Raw genomic sequence first — 12,432 nt, 5'->3', positions numbered from 1 at the left:
ATAACTTATTTCCCCCCACGTAATTGTCTGTCATTTTATTTACTATTATTAATTATTTTTTTATCACCAAGTGAAAAGGGTCCCTTAACCATTGCCTAAAGCCTCTGGAATAGTTTCAAATCAAATTGCTTCTTTTTTTAGGTTTGAACAAAACTCAAACATACGCAGTGTATTATCCTGGAAGGTACGGTGGATCTGAGGTGGGATTCACCAAACACATCAATAAAATCACAAAACACCACAACACATCAGAAAACACAACAAATCACGATCACTCCAGAGCCACCGTGCCAAGGGCAAAGAAAAAGCAGGTAATTTGTTGCTGTAACCAGGGAATGTTTCGTCGCCATTCTTACATAAAGACCCAAGATTCGCCAATTGTCACTTTTGGTATGTAGCTATTTTATTATTTTTATGTTAATACCAGGGACATGTTATAAGAAGCACATGGTGTATAAACCAGTGGGAAAAAGTATGTCTTAATAATATGTCTGGTCTTGTTGCCTCACAACATGACGCGAAGTCTTGTGCCTTTTCTCAGTAACCCTGGTTGCAAAAGATTTCTTTACCCACAAGCGCTGATTGTTGTCTGAAGCGATGAGTAAGTGCGAGAAGTTGTGTGATTGCAACAAGGCGGAATAAGCATGTGGGTGAGCCATGAGCATGTGTTTGTGTGTTTCCACTCAAAGTCTGTCTTTCCCCGACAAAGTCATTCTCCTTGTGTATTCTTCCCTGCTCGGTCAGTGCACCTCTATTATCCTTGCAGCGTTCCAATCCACCTTCATGCTACGGATTTGTTTACCCAACAAAGCAAATTTCCTCCTTTGCATGGGCATGGGGTTGTCACTTCCTGTCTGGGCTTATTTCTATGGCAACGGAGGGAAGGGAAAACATAAGAATGAGAGGGGGAAAAACTTCTCTGGAAAGGAAGAGTCAGAGCCGGGGTGTGTCCAGAAACCAAGAACCAAGAAAAAGAATGGCAGTGTTTTGAAGGAATGTTGGTCCACTGCGTCATGACTGATTAAAACCAACTGAACGTTGACTGCTGAGGTATGATCGTCTGATAATGGAAGTGGAACATAGAGAAAAGCAGATTGTTATTGATTTCACAACACAGATCTGTTCATTGTCAAAACCATTGGACCTAATGTACTTGCCTCATTGCCTGCACAAGGGGAACACACCCTTGCATACCTGACAACAGAGATGCACAGTCTGAAACACGCCTGTCTACACGTATATGGATACAGCGAGGTGGAAAAACTAAAAATGCACCACTCACAACACTCACTGTACACTGAGGCTGACTTTCAAATATTGTGTATTAATAGCAAACCTTAAATCTCATTTTAGATGATTTTAAATGATACTTTGAGAAAGTCACAAGCAAAAAAATTACATCATAGACGATCCATACACTTTTATGTCTGTGTATGACAGCTGAGTTATTTATATTCCTTTTTATCTTTCTGTCACTCACAGCACACTCACACACATACACTGTGAGCAGATTGTGTGACAGTGTCCTCTATAGGTTAGAAGTGGTTTCAGCACACTGAGCGGCTTCCTGCAAATTCAAAGAGTGTGGCCGTCAGCCAGCTAATGTGGAGGCTTACATGAGGCGTTTTTTTATTATTATTTTGCGCTGCATCATAAAGTCTGTAAGTTGCTTACCTAAGGGCATGGCATAATCAGACTATAACTGCAAGGAAGGATTAATCAATGGGGACAACACCCTTCTAATAGTGGAGCTCTTTTAGTCTTAAGTGCCCTTAAGAGTGCAGGACTCTGATAGCCTTCGATCTGTATCTGTAACTGACCCTGACCTATGATCCTGGGCTAGATTGACCCACTAGGGGGCGCTGTTTCCAAAAGTAATCATGGCCCATCCTCACCCTTCTTTTCTCTTTCACTCTGAATTATGTATGTTTTAGTTAGTGTTCTGTCATTTGCATTTGTAAATCTGACTAAACACAATTTTATTTTATTACAATATGTGTTAGATCCTCTGGTTATCATTCATTTCTTCAAATCCATCACTGGCGATCCATCCAGTAGTTATTCAAATATTTCAATGTGAACCCAAATGGACCGACTGACTTATTGGTATTGTCATCCATAGAGCCATTTGTAATTCATTGAATTACTACAGCATCAACCTGGAGTGCTATGGGTCCCTGTGGGGTCTGTGGCTGAGGTGCAGTGGACTGCTTTTGCAATATAGCGAAAGTAGGCAACAAAAAAATGTAGTTAGGGACCAGCACTCAATTACAATAATACTATACTGCTGCCCCCATATGCTATAAAGTTGTGTGTCTGCAGAGGGCGATGTTGCACGGAAGCAAAGCGGTGTGGGTGATTGAGTTGACAGCTGCAGATCAGATGTCTCAGCTCTCTATGACTGACGACTTTTTTCTTCTAATGACCCACATTTCTGTTCTCTTGTTTGCGACTCTCTGAGCATTGTGCTAGAGTGAGCGATGCTAATCCACAGATCATGTGCACATGTGCATTTGTGAGCTCACTTTCATGTTTTTGTGCAGCACTGCACAGCCTATCACAGGGAGTCTGTCTTCCTGAGCATGAGCACTATCTTCAGTGCAGCCTAGTGATCTTTAGATCTTAAGGCCTTACATTCTCTAGGTGTCATTATGTGATTGAGGCTGATTATGTGCAAGTGGAGTTTCTATCAGACAGAGTAGATCAAAGCATTGCCCTCATGCACACGTACACACACATGCTATCCTTTACACTAATGTCCTTATTCGTCTATCTCCCCCTCCCGGCTCTCCACCCTTTCAACTGGGCCACGGCATACTCTCTAATTTTTTCCAGATGTCAAGTACCTCCCCTCCACTTTTTCCTCGCGCTGTTTCCTTCAGTCTTGACCCTCACATGGTCCACAGCAACCCCCAAACTTCTTCGTTCCTCCCTCAACCCACTCCCACCCTCCTGACTTGTTCGACATATTGGTCTCTGAGACAAAACGTGACCCCTGGAGGTCGGGGTGAGAGAGGCTGCAGCGCTCCCAAAGCAGAAAGGAATGTTTCAGAAATGCATTTCCCACATTGCGCGATGGGCTGTGTTGTGGTAATAAGCCATTCGGTCCATGCGGCATTTTCAGAGTGCCAGCTGTTTGTGGCGTGCGCTTAAGCCCCGATTTCACTGTGATTGTTGAAATCTTTTTCACCATAGAGCAGTCTTTCAGTTTCTGCAAATGGCCTCTGTCGCCTCCACACTTTTTCCTCCCGCTTGCCCTTCTTCCCCCCACCCTCCTGAGATGGGAACCAGCTGGGCGAGTGGAGCAGGGGAGCACTGGGAATGTGGAGGGTTGCAGGCATGGGGCCCAGGTGTTCCCTCCGCTTATTTTTTCTCACTCGGTTCTATTCATTGAGGTACACCAAATCTGTGGCAGCATCTCCTGCATGGCATACAGTGACAGAGAGTGTCTTCTAGCTCTGCTCACAACGGCATGTCAGTGCAGCTGCACACATATGTTGCACGGAGGGGATAGAGTCTCTTTCCTCATCTCGCTCTAAGTGTATAAACACACTCACTCATGCTCTCACAAACATACAGACACACACACACACACAGCTAATGTCTGCAAGCATAGCCTAGGTCCATGATCTCCAGCTCTAGCTAAAGCACTTAATGATCCCAGCAGCTGTTGCTCATGTAAACTACCACCCCCCCCCCCCAAAACACACACACACACCACACAGCACACACACACACACACACACACAATCCCACCTCCTAATTCCGTCTTTCCTTCCTTTTGCTTTGCCCCCACGCCTTCATCCCAGCACATTGATTCATACAGAATACATCAAGTAGCTCACACATAGACATATACATGATTATTAACATGCTAAAGTAAATTACAATACAGTACTGCATGAACAAATGTATCCACTCACAATTTCCCACCCTGCCACGCACACACAGGGACAGTCTGTTATTTGTTTGATGTATTTCCTGTTGATAAGAGCGTTTGCAGATGGCGGGCTAATCTGAGCAAATCTGCCGCACATCTTTATTCATTACAGCCCATCCTTTTACACCGATTACTATGATAAGCCCCAGATACATGCTAGTTTCCTGCAGTGTTGTATTACCAGGATATGTCGCACAAGGATCGTCTATGTGAAGCACGTTACAGGGCCCGCAGGGAATTGTGAAGCCGAAGCGATCCCTGCACTCTGAGGTACAATGGGATGCACATGTTCCCACAAGCACAACTTCCAGCAAGATTGTGACTCTGTGTGAGGCTCATTAGTCCCTATACTCTGCGAGGCATGTTGTGTTTGCATTTTTGTATGTCTGCATGTGTGGAAAACATGATTAATGACCTCGTAAAGAGTGTCAGCCCCTGTGTCGTATGTGCTTTTGTAGTCCTGTGTGTAATTGTGTACATGTATGTGACATGCTAAAATTGTATTTGGGGGGCATTACCTGACATGGCATGGTAACTTGGAGAGCTTTAACCTTGCTCTTTACTTTGAAAGATATTAATTTAATTGAAATGTTTGAAAATCAATGCATAAGATGAATACCACTGTTTTGTCTGTACAATAAATATGAACTGGCAGTCAGTTAGCTTAGTGTGCTTAAATCCTGGGTACAGCAAGCCTCACTCTGTGCAGCAACTTCAAAGTTCACAAACAGGTTTTGTCTTGTTTGTTTAATCTGAACAAAAAGTATTGCATTCAAAAATATCAACAATGAAAAGTACCTCATCATAAAAAATACTCTCAATCATTCACGATATATTTAATTGTTAATGTATTAATCTGTGCAGCATCATCATATGTGTCTGAGCTGCTCCATGCTTCTTTCAACTCCAGTACGATATCAGTATGACTGTGACTGCTTTCTATCGGTTGGTTTAAATCGGTTGGTTTAAATCACCAATTAAATTAATTTATTCAGTGTACATGAATGAGTGTGTGAATGGGAGAAATTGGCCTTTGGGGCTTACAGGTTAATGTGGTGAAAGGGTTTATTTCAACCCAAACCAGGATCTTATCCCTAATCTTACCTTTCATGCTTTGCTGGTCACATGGAGACTGGAGCCAGCTACAGCTTACATATTTATTGATTCCAATCTATGGGACACACCTTAAAATATTCACCCCAGATGGGTCTCGAACATGAAAACACTGCCTTAGGTGGCCAGTACCTTATGTGCAGTGTATCCCAATTTAGAGATTCCATTGAACCTAACTCTGGTATGCATGTCTTTGGACTGTGTCCCTGGAGAAAACCCACACAAACACTGGGCGAACATGCATCTTGTCTTTCCCAGTCTTTCCTCCTTGCACCTTTATTATCTGTGTTATCAGTAAATGCCATAGGGCCCAAAAATAATCATCCACATTTAATACATGTGGAAATACTAAAAGCCCATTATCTCCTTTTGAACTGCATAGTGTAGTAAAATATAAATGTATGTCACAAAATGGAAATGATAAATGTATTCAGCTGCTTTCTGTGTACAGTTTATGGAATACAACCCGTGTATATTATTCTTTGTGAGAGAGGAGACTTGAATATGGCCCACCAAGAGGACCTTCTTATGTTGCAGCATCAGCTCATTTACACACACACACACACACACACACACACAAACACACACACACACACACACACACACACACACACTTTTGTCAGTGACAGGAAACAGGCACATTCAGGTGCAGGCAGATATACAAGCCTTTTTGTCTCTCTCCCTCTCCTTCCCCTGATGGAGTTGGGTTTCCCATGCACACACAAACACACACATTCGCACACTTGCCTGCTCTCACTCTGCTGAGTGACTGAAATGTCATATGGCCAGTTGATTGGACAGTGAGAGGCCCTGAGAGGCCCTGAGAGCACAGAGGGGTGATGAAAAGATGGGCTTGTGAAACCAGACTGCAGCCTTCATTGTGAGCAGGCACAGTGGCAGACTGCTCTCTGCGAGGTCCTCGTCGCTGCCTTTTGTGCCAAAGTCTTTGTGAATCTGGGTCAAGTCCAGGACGCCTCTTCCCCTCACACACAACAGAGTCGACATCGGTGTTACACTGCACTCTGATCTCTCCTCAGGTGGTTTTACTTTGTCTCACAATGTCTCCATATTTCATCCTTATCTGTCCGTTTCACACTGGACATTAATCTCAGATCGTTTCTGATGCTGCAGTGAAAGCCGATCTACGCTGAAGCAACCTTTTTGAGTATCCCTTCTCAACTCTGACACAGACCAGGCGACTGCCATTAAAACAACTGGACCGGTCCCACTGTGTCTGGGGCCAGATCTCTGAGTGTTTTCTCAATGTGTGTGTTCCGCAGATAGAGGGGGGGGGGGTTCAGCAATACTATAGAGACATAATCAGACAGGAAATGACCTCCCAGAGAGAGAGAGAGAGAGAGAGAGAGAGAGAGAGAGAGAGAGAGAGAGAGAGAGAGAGAGAGAGAGAGAGAGAGAGAGAGAGAGAGAGAGAGAGAGAGAGAGAGAGAGAGAGAGAGAGAGAGAGAGAGAGGGCTTCCCAAGGGTTGCATTTCTGTCTGTCCTTCTTTTTTCTCAGAGATTGGCTCATACAGAGCTGTAATGCAGTGACTATGATGTCTACCAGCAGATATGCATGTGAATGAGGCCAATCGGGGAGCGCCTTCCTTTTGTTTTTTTGCTCTGCGCTGAGCTACAGCAGTTGGGCATTAGAGCAACTCTGGTAACCATTGTATCACTAAAAATCTCCAGGGTGATTGGGATTGTCTTTGAGAATTTGTGTGTGTGTGTGTTTGTTGGAGAATTTATCTGCGTCTCCATTCAAGGCTCCGTCCTTCAGGGGACTTCAGGCGACATGGTCCATTTACCTCCACCAAGACCCTCTCCTCCATGTGCCATGTAGACGACGAAGGCCGAACAGAAACGAGACCGTCTGGTGAACAGAGGCTTTCCGTGATCTGCGTCACCGGCCATTCCTGCTCTTATTGCTGTTGCCGTGCCACAGAGCGAAAGTTGGACACGCTCAAAAAGTTTGAATGCCCCTTAGTTAGGTGTGTCCTATTAGCGGTTCAGTTGAAGAGAAGTGTGCTATGTCTCAAAGCTTGCCGGAACCAATACCTTGTTGTAAAAAAAGGTTCGCCATGTTGCTCAGGAATGGAAGGACACTTTTGAAGGGAGCCTTTGAAGGGAGCCTTTGAAGGGATTCAAAGAGTCAAATGCAGCCTCTGAAGGAGTTGATACATGCTTATCTGACTGCATATTCCTCCCCTGGTTGCCAAACCTCTATAGACATGAATATGATGCAGTTCAGTTTGAGACAAGGCAGAAAGTGAACAGAGAAGCTTGCGTAATGAATATAAAACAAAAAAAATTAATAGACGAAGGATGAACAAATATTTAGCAAAAAGTGTGAATAGATGGTTGAAACATACATCTGCCACAAGTTTGCAAACGTGAACCAAAGTAATTGCACTGACGATTCAATTGCATGCTAGAAAAATAATCCAATTATATAAATTTTGGAAAACCTGACGGGTGGTGTGGATGCAGACTGTGGGGGACTGGGGGTACACCAGACCCCGTTCAGGAAGCACTGATTCACACTCTGTGTTAGAGGGCGACTCTATACCTCATGTGCTCTAAATGTGCAGATGTCTTGGCAGGAAGTCTAAATGCTTCTCAGACTAGTGGACTGTAACAGGAACATTCATCTACAATAGCCCAGCTCCATTCTTCAGTTTCACCCTGCGTCCCCCCCCCCCCCCCCTTTAATGAAGGAGATCTTTAACTCAGATTTGGCACCTCTCCTCGTCAGTCTCAACACACACTTGACGACTCGAATTCCTCATCGACAAATGTGAACCATCTGTGCTCCTTATGGAGTCCTGCAACATAGCCAGGGCGCCTTAATGAGAGAAATGGTTACTTACAGTTAAGCATGCGTAATGGTTGCATTCCTACTGTACAGAGTGCAGTGCATGCTGGGCTGTTGATGTGTGGAGTTACTCTGTGTGTTCAGTGTCTCTACCGGGCAGACAGGATGTCCTCTGGGTTGCAGGATATATATAGCTGTTCTCCTTTATGAATCATTTTTCACACACTATCAAAACCAATGACGAGATGAACTGAAGCGTTTTGTCGTGAGTGTATGTTATGAGTGACTGCTTTGCTCTGTGCGCACCCGCTCCTGTGAGGGAATATCAGACTCAGGGGTTCCCCTGGGATTCCGTGGGAAGGAAAAAATCTTCCTGTCTGCTTTGTCCATTCCCGGGATCTGATCCAGATCTCAGACCCCTGGCGGCTGCGGGGGCGCGCACAAAACTCGGTCAGAGGGTTTCTCAATCTCTTTCTCTCCCCCCCTCTCTCACTTTGGACTCTAGTGTGTATGTGTGTGTGTGTGAACTTGTCTTTGTGACCTCTTTAAAAACTTTCCCTGCACAAACACTGAACTTGTCAGGACCCCCCTCGACCGAGGTTAGGGTTAGGCATGACTTGGTCACGAATTGGTCCTGTTTAATGGGTGATATGTAAATTGTAGTTAAGGTTTGGATGTAGCATAATAATTGTATTAGGCTCGCCACAATGAGAGATACGCAAACGTGTTTATGTGTGTGTGTGTGCCGGGAGGATGGGGTTGGTGGTGCGTGCGTGTGTGTGTGTGTTTGATTACTTGCGTGCATGCGCAAAAGTTTGGATCTCGTGCGTAAAGGCTTGGGCACATCTGCTTTTGGCTGGGTCGCAAAGTTGCAGAGGAGGGACTTCACTTTGAGTGTGCGCGCGTGAGTGTGTGCGTGAGAGCACGCTCTGCACTGTAATGCGCTGCAGATGACCACTTGGGGGGACGGACTCTTTACTGGGGAGCTGAGAGTTTCTTCAGACAACATCACAGCGCTGCGCAAATTAATTCGCTCTATATAACATGATGCTGATCAGTGATGGAGCCGCGCGTCTGATCAATACATCATCGGCCTCTCCCCTTTTCCGACCAACAAGTGGATTATGGCGTCCGGCTTGAGAGAGGAGAGGGGCGACTGCACCTGAAGAGCATGGAGAGAATGGGAATGGATACCAGTCCTTTACTGGCAGGGATATGTTTTTTCCTGCTGTCGCTCCATGGCTTCAAATCTTCCTTGGCGGCGACAAGCTTCTGTCCGGAGCGCTGCGACTGCCAGCAGCCTCAGCACCTCATGTGCACCAACCGCGGGCTGCGCAGCGTGCCCAAACCAGGCACGCGTGCGCCCGAGGAGGTGCTTATCTTCAGCCTCGGGGGAAACTTCATCACCAACATCTCTGCCTTCGACTTCACACGGTACAGTGACCTGGTGAGGTTAAACCTACAGTTCAATCAAATCCAAACGATTCACCCTACGGCGTTTGAGAAACTCTCCAAGCTAGAGGAGCTGTATTTGGGACATAATCTCTTATCAAGTGTACCTGCCGGGATTCTACAGCCCCTAAAGAAATTAACTATCCTCTACGGGAATAATAATGAGATTAAGAACATTACACCGGAGCTCTTTGGCAATTTGGAGAGTCTCGTTAAATTGCGCCTGGATGGCAACTCAATAGAAGCACTGCAGGACTCTGTTTTTAAAAGTTTGAGCAGTCTGCATTATCTCCATCTGGAATCCAACCAGCTGCAGCACATTCACAGAAACGCTTTCTCCAAACTCACCAACCTGCGCTTTCTAAACCTGGCGCGCAACAAGCAGTCAAACGTGCGTAATGCCCTCACTTTTTCCCAACTCAGAGCCCTGACAACGCTGCTGCTGTCTGAGAATGAAATCCAATACGTTGGAAACCACGTCTTTCAGAACCTGAAAAAGCTGTCCAAGCTGTCCCTGAGCAACAACAGGATCTCTCGCCTGGACGGCGGGGCTCTGAAGGGGCTGTCTAGCCTCAGAGAGCTCCTGATTGATGGCAACGAGCTGGAGGAAATCCCCGCCGGTCTCCTGGACCCTCTGGAGGGCATTGAGGAGCTCGACTTCAGCCGCAACCGGATCTCCAGCGTGAACCCTTTGTCTTTTTCTCAACTCCAACACCTAAAGGTGCTGAAGCTGAAGAGCAACTTCCTCACCAGTCTGTCAGGGGACATTTTCGCCCTCAACAACGTGCTTTACGACCTGGATCTCCATGGCAACAACTGGACGTGCGACTGTCGCCTGGAGGAGTTGAAGAGATGGATGACTGCTGCGTACGCTCAGGGCAAATTGTTGACTGTCTCTGTGCAGTGTCATCACCCTGCAACTCTCAGGGGGAAATATCTGGACTATGTGAACAGCTCCCAGCTGGAGCCCCTCGGAAACTGGACCAACTTGTGCATGAGCCAAGGTGGGCCCGAGGAGAGCCGGGGAGGGGGTGTAGTGGTAAAATTGGAGGGGAAAGAGATTGCAGATACAATAAAACGGGAAGAGAGAGGTGGAGGAGGTCAGCTGGAGGAGACAGAAGGTGTAGGTTTAAGACAGGCGAACAGGGATGGGGTAATAGTGCCGAAAGAAGCTGACAAATGGAAAAGAGGGGGACAGGAAGAGGTGGGGATCCAGGGAGACCAGGGGGGTCCGGAGGTGGCAGAAACCTCCTCCTCACTGCAGAGAAAGAAACCAAAGGAGTCACCCGGTCCAAGGTCACGACCTGCCGGAGAGGCAGCCGTGAAACGTGCCAAAGGGAGACGAAGGTCCAACGTCATTTCCAGAACGGATCCACCGGCCATTTCCACACCAGGTCACAGGAACGACTCTGATTCAAACAGCACAACTTCTCCTGAGCAGTCAGGAGAGAAGTTTGATCTTCTGAGGTCCGATCAGAAGGAGGCTCTGCCCGTCATCACCGATCCATGTGTGTTCAACCGCCATTTTATCACGAACGTCTCAGTGGATCATGTGACATCCAGTACTGTCAGTGTGTTCTGGACCACAAGGGACCATCTCCCCTACACACCAGGAGCTGGGCCGGGCCTGGAAGAAATCCACTATCGCATTCTGTTCGACCGGTTCGGTGCTACAGATCGTTTCCCCCGTTATGTTTACGCCCGCGGCACAGCTCGCTCTGTAACCCTTCGAGAACTCATCTCAGATTTGACCTACATCGTCTGCGTGGAAGGAGTGGTCAGCGGATCTGTGTGCCAGGTCGCCCCTCGGGACCACTGCGCAGGGCTGGTGACTCTCCCCAAGGCGCTCGCACGGGACCGCACGCTGACCTCTGACCTCCAGCTGGTGACAGTGGCGACGCTGGCCGGGAACGCGGTTCTACTGCTGGTCATCGGTGGGGTCTGGCTGGGGCGGTGCTTGAAGAGGAGGTTGCAAAGGAGGAAGTCGGCCGTGCACGTGCGCCACATGTACTCCACCAGGCGGCCGTTCCGTCCCACTGCGGCCTCTGCCTCCGTGTCCGCCGACTTCACCTGCTACCAGAGCAGTCGTCCAGCCCGACTCGCACCACTGGAGGAGGGGGATCTCATTGAGTTCCCTTGTGATCGCTTTATGGACAGCAGCGGCGCTCGCAGGGACAGTGACATGCAGAGATTCTCTGACTAGATCAATACAAACTCGGTTGCAATATGCAAATTGGTCTGTGCAACAATCTTGAGTGTTTAAAATGCAGAAAATATAATTCCTCTCAGACGACGCAGTATGTGTGCTTGTGGCTATGAATAAACCAATTCAGTAATCCCACAATTTTTGAATTTGGGTTTCTCACTGGAACCGCAAGACAACCGCTAAACAGCTGAACTCATGAGGGCCTTCTCAGACGCCAGAGGAAGTCCAATCCCTCCGACTTCCTCATCCTGCTGCGTGCCTTTTTGTCCTCTTTCACTTCCTCACACCTGTGGCTTTTCCTGAATTTGTTTTTGAGTGCAAGTGTGTGCGAGTGAATGACGGGACCACTGATTTCAACTATGGTGCTAATGTTGAGTTCATAGATATCTTAATGTGTCATATTTTTTACAGTATGTAATGATGGCTGCTGGTTGGCAGGAGAGGAAAACACTTTGGTTTTGTGTCACATCTATCATGTTTTATACTTTTATCTGAAAGTTTGTATCGTTGTGCATTACATGAAGAAGTAAAATTCCCAACAATGTGATTGATTTTGTCATTTGAGTGTTAATGAATGTTTCAATGCTATAACATTCTGTATGCATGGCTCTCAAATACCTAATCCACTGATTACAAGAAGATTATATTTCCTGAAATAGAGGAATATATAGAGCACCCTCTCTTTTTATACATTCATAAAAATAATACAGTAAGGTAATGTTCTTTTTTTCATGATACATTAGTGTTTACTTACTTTATTTTGTGTTCTTTTTAAACAATATGATTTTTTCCTGTGCAGCTAATATTTAGGATGCCAGAGGGAATCCAGTGTGTGAGGGATACACTGCACTGTGTGTGTGTATGTGTGTATGTGTGTGTGTTTGTTTGTGTGTGACTGTGTTTCTGTGT

At 46.3% G+C, this 12,432-nt stretch overlaps 1 protein-coding gene across 1 annotated transcript; it reads left to right on the top strand.

The window, feature by feature from the left end:
- The first annotated feature begins 8,915 nt into the window (after positions 1-8,915).
- tril (TLR4 interactor with leucine-rich repeats) lies at positions 8,916-12,054 on the top strand. The gene has a single exon (XM_062409266.1). The coding sequence runs from the start codon at positions 9,037-9,039 to the stop codon at positions 11,518-11,520; it is 2,484 nt and encodes an 827-aa protein (XP_062265250.1). The 5' UTR covers positions 8,916-9,036; the 3' UTR covers positions 11,521-12,054.
- The last annotated feature ends 378 nt before the right edge of the window (positions 12,055-12,432 follow it).

Source organism: Platichthys flesus, chromosome 17 (genome assembly GCF_949316205.1).
Source record: "Platichthys flesus chromosome 17, fPlaFle2.1, whole genome shotgun sequence".
In the NCBI taxonomy this organism is placed as follows: domain Eukaryota; kingdom Metazoa; phylum Chordata; class Actinopteri; order Pleuronectiformes; family Pleuronectidae; genus Platichthys; species Platichthys flesus.
The sequence above is the reverse complement of the archived record's forward strand: the minus strand, read 5'-3'. Positions and strand labels throughout refer to the sequence as shown.

Excerpts from the sequence above, each read along its gene's own strand:
- tril (XM_062409266.1), top strand. The coding sequence starts at position 9,037 with ATGGAGAGAATGGGAATGGATACCAGTCCTTTACTGGCAGGGATATGT.